This window comes from Lytechinus pictus, chromosome 3 (genome assembly GCF_037042905.1).
Source record: "Lytechinus pictus isolate F3 Inbred chromosome 3, Lp3.0, whole genome shotgun sequence".
Classification (NCBI taxonomy): Eukaryota; Metazoa; Echinodermata; class Echinoidea; order Temnopleuroida; family Toxopneustidae; genus Lytechinus; species Lytechinus pictus.
This window is the reverse complement of record NC_087247.1, coordinates 67,584,601-67,606,680: the sequence shown is the minus strand read 5'-3', so window position 1 is coordinate 67,606,680 and position 22,080 is coordinate 67,584,601. Positions and strand designations below refer to the sequence as shown.

General features: G+C 33.6%; 2 protein-coding genes across 3 annotated transcripts in view; one reads left to right on the top strand and one right to left on the bottom strand.

Moving 5' to 3' along the window:
- The first annotated feature begins 307 nt into the window (after positions 1-307).
- On the top strand, positions 308-3,564 carry LOC129256788 (anaphase-promoting complex subunit 15-like). Its single transcript, XM_054894953.2, has 3 exons — positions 308-406; positions 786-899; positions 1,455-3,564. Exons 1-3 carry the CDS (start codon positions 311-313, stop codon positions 1,506-1,508), a joined length of 264 nt encoding a protein of 87 aa, XP_054750928.1. The 5' UTR covers positions 308-310; the 3' UTR covers positions 1,509-3,564.
- Positions 3,565-8,638: 5,074 nt separating this feature from the next.
- Positions 8,639-22,080, bottom strand: part of LOC129256786 (MYCBP-associated protein-like) — a 36,875-nt gene continuing 23,433 nt past the window's right edge. For both annotated transcript variants that reach the window (XM_064097624.1, XM_064097623.1), the window contains exons 11-20: positions 21,654-21,882; positions 20,785-21,048; positions 20,180-20,326; positions 19,286-19,399; positions 16,136-16,257; positions 15,593-15,702; positions 14,930-14,959; positions 10,189-10,280; positions 9,599-9,829; positions 8,639-8,841 (exon numbers count right to left, since the gene is read on the bottom strand). In XM_064097624.1, the coding sequence (XP_063953694.1) occupies positions 8,734-8,841; positions 9,599-9,829; positions 10,189-10,280; positions 14,930-14,959; positions 15,593-15,702; positions 16,136-16,257; positions 19,286-19,399; positions 20,180-20,326; positions 20,785-21,048; positions 21,654-21,882 (1,447 nt within the window). In that variant the 3' untranslated portion in view covers positions 8,639-8,733. The remainder of the gene's footprint in view (positions 8,842-9,598; positions 9,830-10,188; positions 10,281-14,929; positions 14,960-15,592; positions 15,703-16,135; positions 16,258-19,285; positions 19,400-20,179; positions 20,327-20,784; positions 21,049-21,653; positions 21,883-22,080) is intronic.

Here is a 22,080-nt window from a genome sequence, read left to right as displayed (position 1 = left end):
GATATTAGCATGAATCCCAGGAAGCCTATTGATTTTGAGGTCAGAAGGTCAAAGGTGAAGTTGCCACCTTCCACTTTTGCTGCTCCTGCTTGGCCAATAACTCCATTTTCTTTGTTACAGGCAGGCGTATTATGTGCTTGCCACAGCGACACTCTTGTTATTTAATGCTTTATTATTGTTTGATCCAAGGAAAATTAATTGTTTTATTATTGTTTGATTAAATGGAAGTGTATTGTTTTATCATTGTTTGATCCAAAGCAACTCTATTATATTGTTGTTTGATCCAAAGCAAGTTGCATAGTAGTTCTTGATGTTCATTGAAATGCAATGTTCCTTTTCTCTCCAGCTTCAGAGTATAGTTGAGAAAGACCAAGATGTGATTCCTATTGGAAAGACAGCATCAGAGGTAAGTAATTTTAGATGTCTGTATTTCTTCTAAAAGACCCAACACCACTTAATTCCCCCCTCAAAAAAGGAAAGATCATATCTTTTATATTTTCAGAGAGTGTATTCCTATATTACTGGAGGAAAAAGAAAGATAAGAAGGGGTACAGACATTTGTGTAAAGCCAGTGGGAGAGGCATTGAAGCCAACCAAGAAGGGATCCATGCCATGGCTTTAGTAGCCTTGGATTAATTTAAGGCATTTCATATTGTAAAAACCTTCATGACATCAAAATAATTAATGTAAATCTGGGTGATTCCACTTTGATATACAATATTAGCTTATCATTTCCTTCTTGCCTTTTCTCCTCTTCTTCCTCTCTCTATCAAATGTCATTTTAGACATATGATGAAGAGGAAGATGAAGGTGACATTGAATCTGAAGAGGAATCAGAAGAAGCAGAAGACCCTGAAGCTGAGGAGATGAATGATTATGACCAAGAGTCACCTGAAGAGGTTTGTAAATGTCACCTTGTGTGAAAGCACTGAGCCACTTTTTAAAAAGTATCAAGACTAGTGATTCTGAACAAACCCATGATAATTTAGTCCAGTACAAAAGATATTAATGCATTGGAAAATGTTAAAATCTTCTTTTGACAGTCTACCTTAACATTTCACAGCAATGATATATCATATTAAGATTGTTGATATCAAAGAACTCACTTTTCCTTGATTAAGTTGGTAGTAGAGTGTTTGCTCACAATGAGCATACAGTAAGTTTCCATGGACTAGATATTCAGAAATTATTTTAAGCTTTCATTTGAAGACATACAACTAATGAAGGATATCCACTGAATAATAACGATAATTAGTGCATTGAGCACTCTTCAGAGTGGATACAAGTGCTTTATAATTTGAATCATCATCATCTTCATTGACATCATCATCATGTAGAGAATCTGTATGTCTTTTAAATAATATTTTCATATGGTCTACTATGTTAAATTGTACATGTATTACTTTTGGTCGCTGTAATAGGAAATGTGTATATTTTCTTGTTTTACAATACAGGTTGAAATGGACATGAACAATGAAGAGGACATATGGGTTGGTCTACAAGAGTGATGAATGGTATTAATGCTAGAAAGTGGTAATGGCCTGCTCAGCATTTATGCTTTGCTAAGTCTTATTACTTACAAGCAAAATTACAAAGCTTGAATGAAATAGGACAGGAGAGCAAGGGGATAGTGACTCAGTCCATTGAATAGAAAATTTGTGAACATAAGCATTTCTCTGTCCTGATTTTTCAAGGGTGGTTTTAAAGTGTAATATTACTGGGTGGCAAAAAGATCTCTATGTTTATATAGATTTTAACTACCTTAGAGATCAGACAGAAATATTTTAATTTTGTGATAATGTTAAAATAAATAGATATAAATACAGTAAATTTCAATTAGTTCCGTACATAATATTTTTCATGAATGGTGAATAGGGGAGATGAAACTAGCTTTCTATAGAGGTGTGATCTGAAATTCAGGTGTACTAATCTGGAGTTGCTTGGGGATACCAAAGTTACTAAAAGGGGAAGTCAGTAGCGCATGTAATGAAAGACTGAGAAAGGGTGACCAACAGCATTTGGTAGGTATTCGCAGATCATCATTTGGGGTTGAGGGGGCAATTTTTACATTTTAACTCTTTTTTTTTTTTAATAAAAAATGCTAACAAAATTAGAAACAAATATACTTTGCCTCCTTCATCACCACCTCATTTTCCCTACATTTCAAAAACAACCGCGTGCCGATATGCAGAAGTTTACCTACCTAATGCTATTAGGTGCCCTTCCTGGAACTACAAAATTGATCATTACAATATCTCACTGAAGTGTCCAGTCTTCCCCTTGCAGTGTCTTTGGCGGAACTCATGACATCATACTTTGTACCAGCTTCTTTAAGCATTAGTCCACAGATCTTAACTCACAGCAGGAGTGAACTGTTCCAGTATTGTATAGGTTCCTGTAAAGGTTACTGTTGATTTTATTATGTTCTCTTTAACGCTGATCGATGACATGTTTCAATCAAAGCAGAAATTACACTGAAATAAGTGAAACACATGAGTAAATCTTGGACGGAATTCTTTTCATTTATTCAGAAAAATAATTCAGTAAAAGGCAAAGTTTTATCAAGGTGTAATGAAGTATCATAAAAGGATTGCAAGTATGTGTACAAAGACCAGGCCTGTGAGAGGGGTCATTCCATGCCAATTCACCCAATGAATGTGCAATTTTGCACCCGACCCTCTCAGAATTCGTTGTAATTTGGTACACATAAAATTCACCATGGCCCACGTACAAAACAAAAAAAATTAGTCCAATCGGTCCGTCGGTTCTCATGCTACGGCCCGCCCTTTTCTCATTGTTTTGACAAAAATGGGCGTGACCTTCAACTTTCAATGGCCATTGCGCCGTAACGTGTTGACAAATTTTCACGAAACTGGTACCATTCAAAAGGAAATTCAGAGAAGAATCCAAAACATGCGTCAAATAATGTATTGGAGCGATTTATAAGGTCATGACCTTTGACCTTTACTTTGACCTTGAGTTTGACCCCCGGACAAATAATTTTTTTACTTGATTTTCGTGTATGTTAATCATTAGTATGATATTAACAAAATATATTAAAACCAATGATAATATTTTATTTCTTCACATTTTAAAACTCTTCCAAAGATACCAATTATCTGATCTGAAATTTCAATCTAGTCCCACATACTGATATTCATGTTAGTAAAGTGTTTACCAGTCCCATGATATATGATTTCTTCCCATTTTAAGTTACAGTATGCAAACAGATGAAAAGAAATTAAGCTTATCAGTTGATAAATGAAACATTAAACATTTATGCTCATGAATAGGCATCTATTCAGGCATTTTGATATTGGGCAATATATAATAACTCATTATTAGAAAACGGCTGGGAACTGCAATATCCTGCTTTCTAGTCAGCTGTACTCCCCCAAAGTGGATACATCCTTCAGATCCTTGAAGTATCATAATGATGTTAGAGATGGATGATCGATTGGAGAGATAATATTTTTTCTAACTATCCAGCAGGTACATTTATCCATCTTTACACTGCACCCCTATGGAACAACGCAGTGTCTGACTTTTTTTTCATTTTTTTTTTCAGAAGAGTAGTCAGTAAGCCACTCTTTTCACATGACACATCCAGTTTTCCTAATTGCTTTCTGAATAGCAAAGTTTAAGTAATCGGCAAAATGCAGTATCTACATTTTGCACAAGATAAGATATTATTATTAAGCATTAACATTTTTATAAGTTGCTCCATACTATTTTATATCATCAAATTGTAGAAAGCCTATTTCAGGCCAAACATACAAATGTTGTCTTTATGTTTTGAGATATTTGTGTAAATGTAGATTTTGAGCAAATACTCAGTTTCCCATGGAAAATGCAGTACCCACAGATGAAGAACATGTTAATTAAACTCATTTTTATCAGGGTGCCCTCTGTGTGTCTAAGGTATTATTTTCCCCTTTAAATACACAATGACAAATTATTTCATGGTTAATGAAGCAAGTGATAATAAAACTTAATGGAATTTTGGTCCATCTGTAGATACATGTACTGCATCTTTCCATGGAGAAACCTAGCATTCGCTTCGACTTTCCAAGAGTAGGCCTATCTTTGGTACATTTCTTCAATATAAAAAAAAAATAAATAATAATACAATATTTGTTTTGGGAGCCTTAAATAGGCATATACTCAACAATTTGATGATTAAAGAATACTAAGAAATAAAATAGTATTGAGCAGCTTTGGAAAACACAAAATGCTTAAAGGTCAAGTCCACCCCAGGAAAATGCTGACTTGAAAAAATAGACAAAAATCAAACTAGAATAGTGCTGAAAATTTCATCAAAATCGGATGTAAAATAAGAAAGTTATGACATTTTAAAGTTTCGCTTATTTTTCACAAAACAGTGATATGCACAACTAGGTGAGTCAGTCGATGATGTCCATCACTCACTTTTTCTTTTGTTTTTTATTGTTTAAATTATACAATATTTCATTTTTTATAGATTTGACGATAAGGACCAACTTGACTGAACCATATAGTATTAAACAATGCTAATTCCACATGTTCAGGGAGGAATTAATCGTTGTATCACTTGACAATGAGCAGAAAAATAGAATATTCCCCATTTCATATAATGAAATACAAAAGAAATAGTGAGTGGATGACGTCATCAGTCTCCTCATTGGCATACCAGCCAGGATGTGCATATAACTGTTTTGTGAAATTAAGCGAAACTTTAAAATGTCATAACTTTCTTATTTTACATCCGATTTTGATGAAATTTTCAGTGTTATGCTTGTTGGATTTTTCTCTTTTTATTTAAATCAACTTTTTGTTGGGGTGGACTTGTCCTTTAATATCTAAACATATGCAAAATGTAGATACTGTCTTTTTTTCAATGGGGAGGCAGTGAAAAAGGATACCTGCTGGGTAGCTAGATACAATATTATCTGTCCAATTGATCATCCATCTCTAGCATCATCATTATAACAAATGTATCTAATGCTGATGCTTCAAGGATCTGAAGGATGTATCCACTTTGGGGGAGTACAGCTGACTAGAAAGCAGGATATTGCAGTTCCCAGCAGTTTTCTAATGAGTTATTATATATTGCCCAATATCAAAATGCCTAAATAGATACCTATTCATGAGCATAAATGTTTAATGTTTCATTTATCAACTTATAAGCTTAATTTCTTTTCATCTGTTTGCATACTGTAACTTAAAATGGGAAGAAATCATATATCATGGGATTGGTAAACACTTTACTAACATGAATATCAGCATGTGGGACTAGATTGAAATTTCAGATCAGATAATTGGTATCTTTGGAAGAGTTTTAAAATGTGAAGAAATAAAATATCATCATTGGTTTTAATATATTTTGTTGATATCATACTAATGATTAACATACACGAAAATCAAGTAAAAAAATTATTTGTTCGGGGGTCAAACTCAAGGTCAAAGTAAAGGTCAAAGGTCATGACCTTATAAATCGCTCCAATACATTATTTGACGCATGTTTTGGATTCCTCTCTGAATTTCCTTTTGAATGGTACCAGTTTCGTGAAAATTGGTCAACACGTTACGGCGCAATGGCCATTGAAAGTCATGCCCATTTTTGTCAAAACAATGAGAAAAGGGCGGGCCGTAGCACGAGAACCGACGGACTAATTGGACTAATTTTTTTGTTTTGTGCGTGGGCCATGGTGAATTTTATGTGTACCAATTTACAACAAAAACTGAGAGGGTCGGGTGCAACCACTGGGTGAATCCAGATGGAATGACCCTGAGGAAACTATTCAATTTAATGTTAATTGTTTCCAATGGACCTAGTAATTAGATTTTTCATGAGCCCGTCACTAATGCATGAATACCCAATACAACATGACAAATTGTATGGAGAAATATTGAATATGGCAGTTAAATTGTCAAATAAATGGCTCTATTGGTCATGCAAACCAGCACAAGGACCTCAGTGTTCCTGTGGAAGGGAATTAATCTTGATTACTGGGTCCCTCGAGGAGCACTTAAAGTCCTTTAGTTGCATACTTGCAATCAGTAATGCTGTCAACTGTTACCATAAACATAAATTTACACTGAAATGTGCTGTAATATATATAGTTTATTTTTTTAAATAAAGTTTTATATGAAGTTATGCTCTATCTCTTTATTTTATTTTCTGAGTCACAATAAATTCTGTAATGGAATACTGCACTAGCATTGATACAATGGCCCGTGTCTGATATGATATTTTGTATCACAGGTTGGACAATTGGAAAAATAATAATCACTTTTAACCAGAGTAAATGAGTCAGCAAAAGTGCCTTTACTAACCAGACTTCGATTTTTTAATGTTTGACAGTTTGAATCACTTCCCTTGTGTTGCAGCCAGTCATCAAGCATATTATTTGCATCATTAAACTCTGCATCACATATTCAATGGCAGGGAATATACATTCACACAACGACTGTAAACTGGTCAATTAATCAGAGGTTGTCCAAGTACTGGCATCAGAGCTGCCAACATTGGGAAGATAGAATCCAGTAGATTTCGCGGAGGTATGATTTTGTGAGGGAGCGGCGGAACGTCCCACGGATGGGAGTTTTGGGTAGCAAAACACATTAAGAAACAACATTTGATAGTAACTGACAGCTGCCTAAACCATCAAAACTTTTTGCAGATAGATTAAATGCACATTAGAGAGATTTCATGAATTGTCATTGACTAAACATATACTTCAGGCAATACAGTAGATTTTTTAAATAATTTATAAAAGAATGCATTCAACATGAAAATACATTTATTGTCCAGAGGGGGAAGGGGCTGCAGTAGTGGTAAACATGGTAAATGAGCTTGCCTGGCCCTGTAAAGACTTATATGTGGCCTGTTTAAAGTCTCTGAGGGATTCCTGTGAAAATTGTCACACAGTCCCATTCCGCTTGAAAATGATCTTTATACTTCGAAAAGTATTTTGTATTCTTGGTCTTGGATGACTCCATGGTCACTGACAATGCGATTGTAGTGTGGATGAATCGGGACGGGGCGTGCTTCGCACAGCTAGCACCAGGCTAGCTCACGAACGAAAGAGAAAATGTTCGAATCCGATCAACCCAAGTGAAAGTAGGCGAAAAAATCTCCACTTTGCTTCTGTTTTTCAGGATTGTCAATAAAATTATTCCTGAAAGTCGGGGTGTAATTTATAAAAGTAATCCACTTGTTAATCCCATCGTTGATCTACAGTTTCAGCTCAATTAAGTGCACACAAGCTTAAGAAAAATGCCTCGCAGTGCTCATGGACTTCCCTTCTCGTAGCCTCCTGGCCTGGCGCAGTGTGGCCGGCCGGAGACCAGGCAGGGCCGCATCAGGGAGGCATGTGCATGGAGTGCCGCTGAAGTGTTTCCATCACACATTGCAGAACCCGGAAATAAAATGGCTTGTTAGACTAATTCACCAGTCGTTCAGTAAAATTATCTTCATTCACATTGGAAATCAATGTACGATTATACAAAAACTGGTAAAAGTTACTGAGTAAAATGAAAATGTAAAGGAGGTTCCACGTGGGTGTTAGGGAGTTGAACATGCTAGACTCGTAAAGCAGTCGTTTGTATGAATATTACAATTTAACAGCTAAAAATCCTGATTATCCGGGAGATTTTGGCATGGGGTCGGGAGAACGGGAGATTGGATTGCAATCCCGTATTCTCCCGCAGGATCCGGGAGACTTGGAAGCTCTGTGGCATGCTCCTGAAAAATTCATGCTTCTCTTTCTTCATCTTGATCTGAATACTCAATCTTTTTATGTCGCCGGCAGGTCACGTTTTAGTCACTTAAAGCATGAAAATAACTAAAGTTGTAAGGCTTTGTCATGAGGTTACACTAGCATAGAATATAACAAACCTTTCAAACACAGAAACCAATTTCTACTAGTCATAGGGTATATCCATTCGGTTAAATAGACTAGATTTAGATCTAAATCAAACACTTTCCTTTAAATATTGAAATAATATTCTTCACTATCTACCTTTCTTAAGATCAATTTGGATTAACCCAACATCCCCTTCCAAATTGAAATGAACTTGAAATGATGGCGAATTCCATCTTTTGTTTTTTTATTACATGGCAATTGTAAATTAGTTATTCCAAATGGGAATTATATGTGTACTTTCCAGACCAATGTTTATTTTGTTTAAGTCATAAGTTACAGATATATCAAACTTTACTTTAATTATTGAAAAGCAAATGTAGCTTAATTCAATTTTCTTCATGCACAGATATCAATTTTAAGAACTGCATCAACTGGCTTTTTTCAATATTTGAAGACAATTGTAACAACTGGATGAAACGAGATAAACAAGATGATAGACTGACATCACTAGTTTTAACTTTGTATAAATGTTCTAGTCTCTGGAATCGTTTGAAATATTGATGCTCTTTAAAGCATTTCACTGGACTTCTATGAAGAAAGTAATCAATTCAAGCTTTACTTAAATGGTGAAATTGTTATGCTAAATTGCATGAGAAATAGTACTTTAAAGCATTTATGCTCAATGCAAGATATTTTGATATCAGATCAAGCTTTCATAAATCTCATATTAATTTGTTGTGTTAAATAAATAATACACATAAATATTAATCTCACATATTATACAGTGCATATAAAATTTTAATATCAATGTAAGAAAGATCCACCTCAGAATAACATTAAATATTAAATATAATATTAAATATTAATAAAGATATTTTTTGTTGAATCACATTTTTTGCATAAGTTGCTGCATGAGAGCATTATCTTGTTTTTCTTTGATGTCTTCAAACAATGCAGTCATCTTATCAACGGTCTCAGATAGTAGAGCATATACCTGTGTGAGGACATAAAGAAACAAGAAATATTTCAATTTAGACCTACTCATGTTCCATTCTTATTATAATTCATTACAAGGTGACAGTAACTTCTGATTTCCCCTAAAATCTGGTATTCTGATATGAACATTTTAGGTGCAAAAGGGATTTCTTTACAATCATGTGCAATTTAAAAATTCCTCAATATTTCCCTTCAATCTTCTCAAATATAATAAATACCTTTACAGATCTTATGCATCACGACGGAGGATATTGATCATTTTAACATTGTGATAAACAAACTTTTGATCATTGTTTTGTTGATTAAAAACCACTTGTTTCATTCAAATACACAACATTATCTATATATACAAAAATAAATAAATTCTGTACAGAAATCCCCAAAATATATTATTTCCAAAGAGAAGATTGTATAATTGAATAAAAAAGAATGGTGATAAAAAGCAATAATCTTAAGTGTGCTGTTTATCAGTGTTCCAAATAATAAAGCTACATGAATACAAGAATTCTGCCCAGTGATCTATTGCGATGCAAGAACCATATACACACACATGCCAGTTCTCTCTCTCTGTCTCTCCGCTGTAGGTTTAAATAACATGTTCTGTATTTTTCTTAAAAATCAACACATATTATGCTGAGATGCATAAATTACAAGTTGTTGCAAACCAATGCCATTTATATCACCAATCACATCAATATTAAATCACTGATTGAATTCCTCTAAGTTTCTAAGAATATTCTTATCAACACACTAACCTGTATGTAGAGTTTATTCCTGTATTTAGCATCCATGATAGGATCACCAGTCACAGAGATATGTACTTTCTCTATTGAACCACTACTAGGGGTACGGATACGCCCCCTTCTCTCTCCTGATGGAGTTTTCTTCTCTCTTTCTTTTGTAGGAGTAGGACTAGGAGCAGCTTTCTTGCTTTTACCTGGGGTCTTCTCTCCTCCTTTACTCTTTGGTCTGTCTTTATCCTTGTCCTAAAAAGCAAATCAAGAAAAAATGTTTTACAAACTATCCCAAATCTACAAATGAAATGAAAATCTATTGGTGATAATGTATTCCATCGCACCAAGTGAGGCTGATAGCAATTGCAAATCATGTACAGTCTATGAAGATTGCAGCAATCATTCAGTGTTGGCAAAGTTGAAATTCAGTTGAAACCGTTTAACATTTTTTAAAGTTAAATAACAGAACAGAAAACAAGATTGTTGTACAGAAGTACAATTCTTTGTACAGCAAAGAACAATTTTCATTGATAGTATCTTCAATGACCTTCCCCTCTCCTATTGTCTGTAAAATAGTTATTTGATAAATCAAGATGATTATCTTAACTTACATCTTTCTTGCCTTTTTTGCCATCTTTTTTATCCTTCTTCCCTCCTGTAGGTTCTTCTTCTTTTGGTTCTTTCTTTCTCTTCTTGAGTTCACCTGTGGAAATTGAAAACAAATGATTTGATTACTCACTTCTCACCCACAGAATATTCTCATGACAACCCCCCCCCCCTCGTCACTTTAAGCCACTCTTTAAAACAAGTGTTTATTGTGCCTGTATATGTGGATGAGAATTTTGGATATTTACTGATTTTTGAAACCCTATGGCACTAAATGATTGCATATACTAGTAACCCAAGAGAAATGGTAGGACCTTAATTAAATGATATATTCAACATTAATACCATGAACTGCGGATTGATGAATGAAAATAAATGCACTATTTATTTAACATGTATGATTTCTTCAAAGCCTAGTGAATTTCAAAATGGTGATAAACAATACCTAAATCAAAGGAGATATTTTGAATGCAAAGCTTACTGCAATGGGAAATGAAGCAGTGGCATACGCAGGATTTTTGAAAGGGAGGGGGGGTTCATTTTCCCCTCTGAAAAATAGCCAAGGGTCGATAAGTCACCGCTGAAGTCCGAGGCGCCCCGTTCGGGGTTACAAGCTCCCGCATAGTAAAGAAATCGAAAGTGATTTTTCAAGGTGAGTCTGCATGATAGTTATACCATTTGACTTTAAAAAGCAGTAAAAACAGCATGAGAATGTTCTTGGGCAAAGGATTTTACATGAAAAAAAATAAAAACCTGATTAAAAATTATTAAAAAATAGCACATCAATGATGTTGAGCTCATCCGGCATCTCGCAAAGAAATTTAACACAATTTTAATTTACGCCCAGTTGACACTGTATAAATTGAGGAAACAGAATTGAAATTGATTAACAAATGACAAAGAAGCATTTTATTTTAGATTTATGAATAAGTTTTGTATAAATAAGCATAAATAATTTTCTACTCAAAATTTCAAAACTCTGTGTGGAAGTTTGGTGAACCTCATAAAGCTCTACCAGATGGAAGAAAAAAAATTAAAATCGGTCAAAAAATAAAAAAGAAGTATTTTATGTGAATTTTGAAAAATACGCATAAATTAATTTCACATAAATTAATTTCACATTAAAAAAAAAAAATTATGTCAAAATTTCCAAATTCTGTGTAGAAGTTTGGTGAACCTCATGAAGCTCTACCAGATGGAAGAAAAAAACAAATTAAAATTAGTCAACAAATAAAGAAGAAGCATTTTATGTGAATTTTGAAAAATACGCATGAATTAATTTCACATTAAAAAAAAAAAATATTGTCAAAATTTCAAAATTCTGTGTAGAAGTTTTGAATCCCCCACCTCGTGCAATCATATAAAGCAAACAATTGAAATCGGACTTGAAATGACGAAGAAGAAGCATTTTGAATTTGTGGATAGACGACGGACGCCACGGCATAAGCTCATCTGGCCCTTTGAGCTTAAAATCAGAATTCCGATTTTAATCAAGAGAATATCATGCCTGTTTCAAGCTGAGAGAAATGTTGACAACCAAAAAAAAAAAAGTCTTCAACACTTTTTAGGGGGGGGGGTTGAATCCTTAGGGGGCGTTTTGGGTATGGGGGGGTTTGAACACCTGTAACCACCCCCCTGCGTACGCCACTGAGATGAAGGTTGAACATAATTTTAATTCTTACATCAATTACTGGCTCACATGGTGGATATGATTGAATTACTGAGGTGAAACATTTTCATACATATCCATTTCAGGTATGTAAGCAACACTTCACATGATTTAAATTTAAGGGATTTGTATTAATGCTATAAATATGGGAAGTACCTTTAAGATTTAACTTTTCATGCAGCATATTATCCATGCTGTAAGCAATTCACCCAAACATGCAAATGACTTTAATATGTTTGGAAACTCATTCATTTGATTATTATCATGCAAATCATAGAACATACATGCAATGCTAACAGAAAGTAAATCATTAAAACTAAAAAAAAATTAAAACTGACAAGGCCATCCTATACAAATAACAATAATTGATATTAATGTTAGAGTGCATCATTAGTGATATTAGTTAGAACCACCATTATTCCCATTTGAAACATTCTGCTTCATTTCAAACATTTCTGTGAACAGTATTTGAGAAATAATTTTTAATCCTTTTCTCATTGAAAAGGAAGAAAACGCCAATTCAGGTTTTCCTTATTGAATGTCAAATATTATAGGAGAATATGAAGAAAGAAGGGAATGGAAGGTCAAGGAGAGGAGAGGACTTACTTCTCTTATAACGTGGAGGACCTGAGTGTGAGTGAGTGGGTGAGATGGAACCATTAAAGGGAACATAATGTATCCGCAGAAGCCAAGCCGTGACAAACAAAATTAAATTGTGTGGTTAAACAAAACAAAACGAGCAAGCGTGCAAACAATACAATAAAACTAGGGTAAAATGAACAAGCAATATCAAATGATAGCAATCGGGTCGGAGTTTGTCTAGACACTGTATGCCAGGAAGCCAAAATCCAAATACTGAGGTATGTGTAAAGTGCTCTGTGACATTGTTTTAATGTGATAAATATGTATGTGTGTGTATATATATATATATATATTATATATATATATATATTATATATATATATATATATATATATATATATATATATATATATATATATATATAATATATATACACAGTGCGTCCCACAAAAAAAACGAAACCGAGATTTATCAATGATTTATCATAACTTAATCACAAATACAACAGACAAATGACCTACCATTGTAAAGCTTAGAATCTCCTCTTTCATCTGATATTACTTAGATTATTCCTCATTCACGCAAAAACAAGTAAGCAAAAACAATTTGAAGAAAGGATACCAAAAACTCATTGGGGGAGTATCTGAATTTCAAAAAGAAAATCACATGCCTTAAACCTTCAATATCTGCTCTTTTATTTGATACCTTAATCACAGAAAATGGTCAAGGAGTAAAAAGTTCTGTTCCATCGAAACAATGCTTGTATTTCCATAATTTCATTAAATAAACGTGTTTTCACCGGTTTCCCACAGTAGCTATCGCATGGTTAACAAAAGACTTGATGCATGGCTGATCATTAACAAAACGCAGTGTCGAGTGAGTCTGTACACTAGCCTGTAAAACCATTTTATGAAATCATTGAAATTTAAGTCTTATTTCAAACAACCAAAACTTTGTTATTTCTTGACCATTTTCTGCAATTGAGGTATCAAATTAAAGAGCAGATATTGAACTTTAAAAAGATGTGGTTTTCTTTTTGAAACCCAGATACAGCCCGCCAAGTGACTTTTTGGTATCCCCTCTTCAGATTGTTTTTGCTCACTCATGCATGAATGAGAAATAATCTCAGTAATTTCAGATGAAAGAGGAGATTCAGCGATTTTAAGCTTTACAATGGTAGGTCATTTGTCTGTTGTATTTGGGATTAAGTTATGATAAATCATCGCTAAATCTCGGTTTCGCTTTTTGTGGGACGCACTGTGTATATATATATATATATCTATCTTTCTACATCTGCGTTTAAGGCGAATTTCTTTCTTTCAATGTTCGCAATGCGCCTTAACGCTCTCTACCTTCGACTTAACATCTTAATGTGTATTATGACGGAATAAACCCATTCTTAGACTTCGCCCTTTCGTAGGATTATATATACATAGCGCTTATCACATTTATATATATACCTGATTTCTATTTCGAAGAATAAAAAAAATTGATTTTTATTTTATGTATATAAAAGCGGAATATTATTGTCATTATTTAACAATTTAACAATTCAAAGTTAAAAGAAAATTAGTAATCATTGTGACTTGACTTGCACAAACATGCCAAAACAAAATATTTATCACAGTGCAATAAACTATGCGCAATTATTTCTCTTAATGTTGCATGCAAAATATTTAATGCAGGTTATTTTTTTCATAAACTGTGCATCATGCAAATAAAGCACTCTGAATTAAAATTAGTAATCCATAACCATTATTTTTAATTTGTACTAAAAAATATCAAAGTGGTATTTCATTTGTAATATTCTGATTAATACCAAGGCCTTGCATTCTTATGCAAACATAACTGTTTTCAAAATATTTTTCAATTTGCATACACATCAAACAATTTACATCAATAACCAAAACATTTATAGCCAAATTCCTTTCCATGCGGATGCGGTGTATGATGAAACAGTTTAAAATTATTATTGAAATGTAGTGATCTATTTTTCATCTGAATAATTGAAATAATTTATCTGATTTATTCAATCAATAAATTAATTTACCAGTTCATATGATTTTGAATAACTTCACAAGAAGTGCACTCTCTGGAACAATGAAATACCACTTTGTAGAATGTCATAATGTAAACCAACTACACAATTGTCATCAACAGCCACAAAGATACATAAAAGATTATAATACCTAACAGTGTTTGACATGAATTCAGAGAAATCTATTCTAATAAGAAATCTAATGTTTTTCATGATTTTTTTTTTCAATATCAGATCTAATAACAGATTTAGTCAAAAGCTATATAAATGTTTTGCATCAGATGGTGAATATATTTTAAAGATCTAATTATCTAAAATAAAATAAGAATGACAGACACAAATCTTTAATCATCCTGGCTGCCATTGAGTCAAACACTGTTAGGGTACCAATCTGGAAATGCCCTTGGATTCAATCAACCATGCACAACAACAACAAAAAATAGGGAAATATTCATACCTCCTCTCAGAGTATCATTTGCTGCAAGAACTGCAAATTAAAATAAAATGGAAGAAAAATGAATTCAATATATAAAACATTAAATATCAAACTTATTTATCTCTAATTACAATAAAACAATAAGAACAAATTATGCATATACAAATTGATGTAAAGGATTGCTTCAAGTCTTGGACATATTGAATGCATATTTAACTTAGTTATATATTTTTCATTTTATGTTTTAATTTTTTGGTGGGAGGAGCCAGTAACAGCCTTATTTGGGGAAGGGGCTATCTCATCTGGACGTTCAGCATATGCCGACATACTATATGTCTAGCTAGCTGTTTTCTTATTTAATCCAATTTCTTGATAACAAAGCAAAATGTCAAGATTTCAAATTGTTTATATGAAGCAATCATTTTTTTTTCAACAAAAGACAATTCTTGATATAAAAAAATGTGATTAAGAATGAAATGCAATAGCCCATGGCTAAAACCTTCAGATGTGGGCATTAGCATACTCTGTTCCATCAGCTCTTGCTTCATTCATTGTCTGATCTTAAATTTCTGTTTATTCTTTAAATTTATCATGACAATTGCAAAATGAATAGCTTTCACTTGATATATCTGCATCTGTTCTCTATTTCTTAAATAGAAATAACTTTTTTGAAAATAAACTTACTTTCCGCAGTATCCGGTAGTTCTTCAACCTTCTCTGGTATACCCATATTAACTCTGATAGTGTTTGCTTGGGTTACTATGTTATCAATATTCTCCATCATGAGGTTGTACCTGAAAAAAAACAAGACAAGACATGAATTAAATCATAACATAAGCTTCATGACATGGAAAGATCACAATGATAATAACATAAATTATCATAGCTTACAGGTCTGTTGCACACAGAGTTGTGCTTACAAATCATCACCATGTATCATCTAACAGTGACAAGTTATATGCTAATTCATAATACACTTCTACACTGGTCGATTATGAACTTGGAATGCATACCACTGCATAATCATCATTGATTAAAAGCACTCCATACCATATACTCAGTTGAACTTACAACATCATAATTGTTTTTTTTGTTTCAGAGTACAGTCATCACCTTGGCTTAATTCAAACAACCACATGGTCAGAATATGTGATAATGTTGATTAAAGATGAGTAATCCAATTAAAATGTCAACCTGACTAACATGTCTCTGTTAAGTACTACTTACGCTACTCTGTACATCTCATGTTGTATGGGTGTAAAGGGAGGGAAGTAAAGAGAAGTAACGGCTTGGTTCATTCTGTTCAAGAGATCTTCTCTCTTCTCTTCATCCTCTATGCCCAAGAACTCCTGGAAATACAAACGCAAACAAGAAAATATAATTCCATCAGTTATACAAGCTTTCTCAAAATAATATACAGGAATAACAAGTGGAATGCCTCTGGCGGTCTCACCTGCATCACGCTATTCAATATAGCAGCAGTGCTGACTTTGAAAACTACTATAAAATAATTATTCACAAAAAACATCATTCATATAATAATACTATGTTCATTGATATTTGACCTTGATCATGTGACCTAAAACTTGTCAGTGATACTTGATTACCCCTATATCCACTTTGTATACACCATATCTACAAACTTTGAAAGTTATGACAGCAATCTAAAAATAACCTCTAAAGTTGCCAAAGTTCAATGACCTTAAATGACCTTGACTTTGGTCATGTGACCTGAAACTCGCATGAGATGTTCAGTGATACTTGACGACTCTTATGTCCAAGTTTTATGAACTAGACCAATATAATTACAGAGTTATGATGGTAATTCAACATATACCCCCAACATGGCCAATGTCCATAGATCTTTGACCTTGGTCATGTGACCTGAAACTCGCACAAGATGTTCAGCGATACTTGGTTACTCTTATGTCCACGTTTTATGAACTAGACCAATACACTTACAGAGATATGATGGTAATTCAACAAATACCCCCGACATGGCCAAATTTCATTGACCTTACATGACCTTTGACCTTGATCATGTGACCTGAAACTCGCACAGGATGTTTAGTGATACTTGATTACTCTTATGTCCAAGTTTCATGAGTCAGATCCACAAACTTTCAAAGTTATGATGGTAATTCAACAGATACTCCCATTATGGCCAAAGTTTATTGACCTTTGACCTTGGTCATGTGACCTGAAATGCGCACAGGATGTTCAGTGATACTTGATTACTCTTATGTCCAAGTTTCATGAACTAGACCAATATACTTTCAAAGTTATGATGGTAATTCAACAAATACCCCCAATTTGGCCAATGTCCATTGAGCTTTGACCTTGGTCATGTGACCTGAAACTCGCACAAGATGTTCGGTGATACTTGGTTACTCTTATGTCCATGTTTTATGAACTAGACCAATACACTTACAAAGATATGATCAGAGATGCCAACCTCCAAAAAGCAAAAACAGTATTCTGAGAGGAAAAAAACAGTATTTTGATTTTAAAAAAAGTATTTTGTAAAATATAACGAAGCAAAACGACCAAACCGTGGCACAAAATAAAAAAAGGGAATCACTGAAAATAATTATAAAAGAAGAAACAAAAAAAAATGAATTAAAGAAAATGAAGGAAAAAAGAAAGAAAGTTAGAATAAAAGGATGAAAGAAATAATAAAGGAAAGAAGAAAGGTTTCCTTCATTCTTTAAAATAAATAAAACAGAAAAAAGGAAAGAAAAAGAAAGGAAGGGATGATGAATGAATGTTTGAACGAAAAAAGGAAAAGAAAAAACATGGAGGATGAATGAAGGAAATAATTTTTTTTCATTCCTTGAGAAAAAGAAAGAAGAAAACAGGAAGGGAGGGAGAAAGGAAGGAAGGGAACAGCAAAAAGGAAAAAGAACGAAATAAAGGATGAAAGAGAGGAAGGAAAGAATAAAAAAGAAAGAAAATAATAGGAGAGAAAGAAAAAGAAAAGGGAGAGGAAGGGAAAAGGATGCAAAGACAATTTTAAGAAATGAAAGAATGAAAGAAAAAATCAAATTAAAAAAAAAGAAGGAAAGAGAAAGAAAGAAAAACAATGAGGGACATGTAAAGAAGGAAAAATGAAGAAAATAAAATAAATAACACAGAAAAAAGGAAGGAAAGCTAGGAAATAATAGAAATAAATATAGATGGAATGGAAAAGGGAATTTAGAAAAGATAGGATGGAGAAAGAAGGAATGGAAAAAGAAAAAGAAAGATAAAAAATCAGGAAGGAAGATAAGAAAGAATAAGGGAAAGGAAAAGAAAAGAACAAAAGGAAAGAGGGAATGACAGACAGAATGAAAAGAGAAGAGGAGAGGAAGGGAACAAAAAAAAATAAGGAAAGAAAGAAGAAAGGAAATAAAATGAAAGTAAGAAAAGGAAGGAAGGGAAGAACAAAAAATGAACAGAGAGAGAGAAAGTATCAGGAAAGAAAGCTCGGAAAGATTTGAAATAAGATAGAACAAAAAAAGGAAGCAAGAAGGATAGAAGAAAGGATGAAGAAAAAAAGATAGAAAAGAAAGAAAATGAACGAAAGAGTAAAGCAATAAAGAAAGAAATGAAGAAAGAATTAAAGAGGAAAAAAAATTCAAGCTTCAAGCAAACAAAACAAATGTAATCATCTAACAAAAATCTTACTGATATTTGTCTTTTTTATAATATATTTAAAAATTGTTAGAAAACTAAAATGCTTTAGAAACAAATAAAATTTCAAAGTGAAACATTGTCAAACTTTAATAAAATGAACATCGCGGCATCACACCATCTCTCTTCCCATTGTCTTGTCTTCTTGTTATCGGTGCGAACACGATAAGACTCAATTTCACTCAAAACCAAAGCTGAAACAACTAGACCGATCTAGTAATGAAAACTCGATAACTTGCTCCTACGACTACATCACCAAATCATTAATCCGAGGATCCATATATATGTAATTATAAAAATGTCCTGCCGATTTTGTGATTATTTTGTTGGAAAAACTGTTAATCATGTGAGATTGTTCACTTTGATTCAGAGTTTGCAAATCTCCTCCGATCATGCAAGCCTGCCACACACCACACAGGCAGGCAGGCCAAGCCACGTGCGGCAGCTGGTACATGTACACTGTATGCTAACTTTGCGCGTGTGTGTGTGTGTCTGTGTGTAGATCCCAGAAAATCACGGAAAATGGCTTGCAGTTTGAATTGATCTGAGTTAGTTTTAACTTTGTTTTTTTCTCTCTCTCTTCTGTATTTTTTTATACATTAAATGCATATATTCACATTATCATTACAGGCCTATTTCATATACAGATCTCTTAACCAACTCACTAGCTTATTGGCCATTTTATATTGCATCCTTGCTACATACCCGTTTCATCTTAGTGACATCAAGATCCCATTCCTTATTCTCTTTCTCCTCCTCACTGAACTGCTCTACATAAAGCTGTTTTAGCTGACTCACAACCTCATTGGCATAGTGCATCTGAGATAGGAAATGAATATGAAACAAAAAGGTCAATGCAAATTCCATGACTGTTAAAAAAATGAGCATAGATTTGATATTTGTTGCACAGATTGGATTATATAAATCTACACTTTAAACATTATCTTAACAACATCTGCAAACACTAATAACTTGTTATGACAGTCAGTTATATCCTTGGTTGAGGGGAAGTCAGACCAAAAACTTCATGCCTGTATCCTGGATCAATGCCTGAAAAACCATGTCTATAATTATATTATCAATGGTAATTGATAGTTTAATTCGGGATATCACTTAGAATTTACAACAAAATTGATTTTGTTTTCTATGATGGATATTTGCTCAAATGAAAAGGAATTACTCATTCTGTCTGAAAAGACAAAAAGCTGTATCCCTGATTTATTCTCCTTTTACAGGAGCAAACCTTTAATGACCAACATTTGCAAAAAAAATAAAGATTGATTTTAGGAGCTTAAACTGACTTACAATTGATTGCAATTTTCTTGCAATACACAATAGAGTGCAATACTGCCATATGTTTTTTTTTTCAGTGTCTCTCTGAGTCAGATGTCTCTAAAAGCTTTATTCCTGATGAATGTGTGGTTTATCTCCTCAGTTTATACGCAAATGAGTTGATTGGTCTAAATCTCACAATAGTTTTGCAGCAAATATAGTGAGGTTTTAATTTGATTTCAAGCAATATGAAAATTTATCAAATTTTTCACGTTCTGTATTCATAGAGCTATTCATTGCTATGAATTTGCATTTAATTTGACATACCCCAGGATTAAGCCTTTCAAAAGTCTCCTCATCTGTGATGTAGGCATCAATAGGTGACTGAGCTCTCTCAGGAGTTCGGATACCATCTACTAACTCATCCAAGATACGACGAACAGCTACCTGAGCCTGCTTGGCAAACAGCTCTTCCTAAACGAAGACAGAATATGAAATATATTTAGTGGACAACAAAGAAAAATATTAAATGACGTATAAATACAAAGGGGGATCTGGTAAACATGAATGTAATACATGAATTTCGGAACAGAGATAAGAATAGACCTTACAGGTGAAACTGAAAATAGAAAGAAATAGACATTTCATAATATAGAACTCAAGTAGAATTGGAGTTTTAATATTATTTCTGAAGACTGATAAATATAACAGAGTTTAGGCCAAAATATACCTTAATGAAACAGGATTAGTCTTTCTTCTTCTTTAAAAAAAAAAAAAACTTTCCCCTATGCACAATTCATTCATTCACAAGGCACATCAAGAAATCAAGAAGTGTTATTTTTTTCACCATATATTACCCCTTCCCCTCACCACACAATTTTCCAATCCCACTCAACAAATATTACCAAAACTCTTCATATTCTTATACCCACCTCAATCTCCTTCCTCTGCTTCAAGTTCTTATCCTCCTGCAAGGCAACACCCCTCAGGGTAACCTGTAGTGCCCCACCCCCACATACCACTGGGCGAGTATCTAGCTGCCAAGTCTCAGAGAAGATTCCAGCATTAGGGGACTTGAACACGAAGGGAAAGCGAAGGCTCTCTCCAGGGAGAAGCACACCACTGCTGGTGTTGAAATAGAAGCGTTGGATGCGAGGTGTAGAACATCCTTCGAATGGGTTCTGCTTGGGGATTTTCTGTGGTGAACAAAAATAAATGAAAAATGTGTATTCTTATACAGGGATGGACATTCAAGACCTGTCCCCCTTTGAGTGATTCAACACTACAAATTTACTATAAATTATTTGACATCTAAATGGGCTGTCCATAGTTATTAAACCACAACTTTAGATGAGAGTTTGAATTGAACCAGAGTTCAGAATAGGGCACTGTGTTTTTGTTTGTTTTTGTTATATAATACAAGAATTTTCTATAACCATGACCAAATTTATTATGGAATAATGTGCTTTTTGTTTCTTTAGTGTAGCTATTGTGATAGTAGTTGGAACTACACATGGGCTGTCATGATCAACGAAGCAAAACACAACACTCCTTCATTGAACTAACTCATGGCAGGATCTCATCAAGCTTAAGTTCACATATATACATGTACACACTACTTCATAACAGAAGTGTTATTGAATCCAAACCAAGAAAAGAATATTTACCTCACATAACACTATTCTGATATTAATGACTATGGATCTTAGACAATTTCCAAAATTTTCACATGTATCATTCCTCAAATTTAACAGTATCCCACATGAATTGGTAAAAATAATCTCCTGTTTTATCAACTAACCTTCCAATCATAATAAATGGTTGTAGTTCCATCATTAACAAGTTCCAAGTGAGATGTGGTCCTAACTCCAGCAAATGCTTCAAAGGTTACTCTGGAGCTACATGCAATCTGGCCTTTATGACTGTTACTATCCCCAGTCCAGCGGGCAGGATAACCATTAAACTTGAGAGCAGGACCAATGATGGGCTCTGGTATGGCTTCCTCGGGCATTTCACTCTCATTAGGAATCCTGTTAGTGGAAATCAGAATATCATGTGGTTTATTCTGTTTGGAATAGTAGCATGGTGGGGTTTCATAGAGCTGTAAGCATGACTTTTCATAAGACTGGTGACAGGTTCTCATTATTTTCATTTGTATCAGCTTAAGATTGTAACTGTTGTGGAGTAAAAAGCTTGTTATAATGAGCATCTAAAAGTAAATTAATTTG

Coding starts and splice junctions, on each gene's coding strand:
- LOC129256788 (XM_054894953.2), top strand. CDS start 311: ATGTTCATTGAAATGCAATGTTCCTTTTCTCTCCAGCTTCAGAGTATA. Junction 407..785: donor TTGGAAAGACAGCATCAGAG/GTAAGTAATTTT, acceptor ATGTCATTTTAG/ACATATGATGAAGAGGAAGA. Junction 900..1,454: donor ACCAAGAGTCACCTGAAGAG/GTTTGTAAATGT, acceptor TTTACAATACAG/GTTGAAATGGACATGAACAA.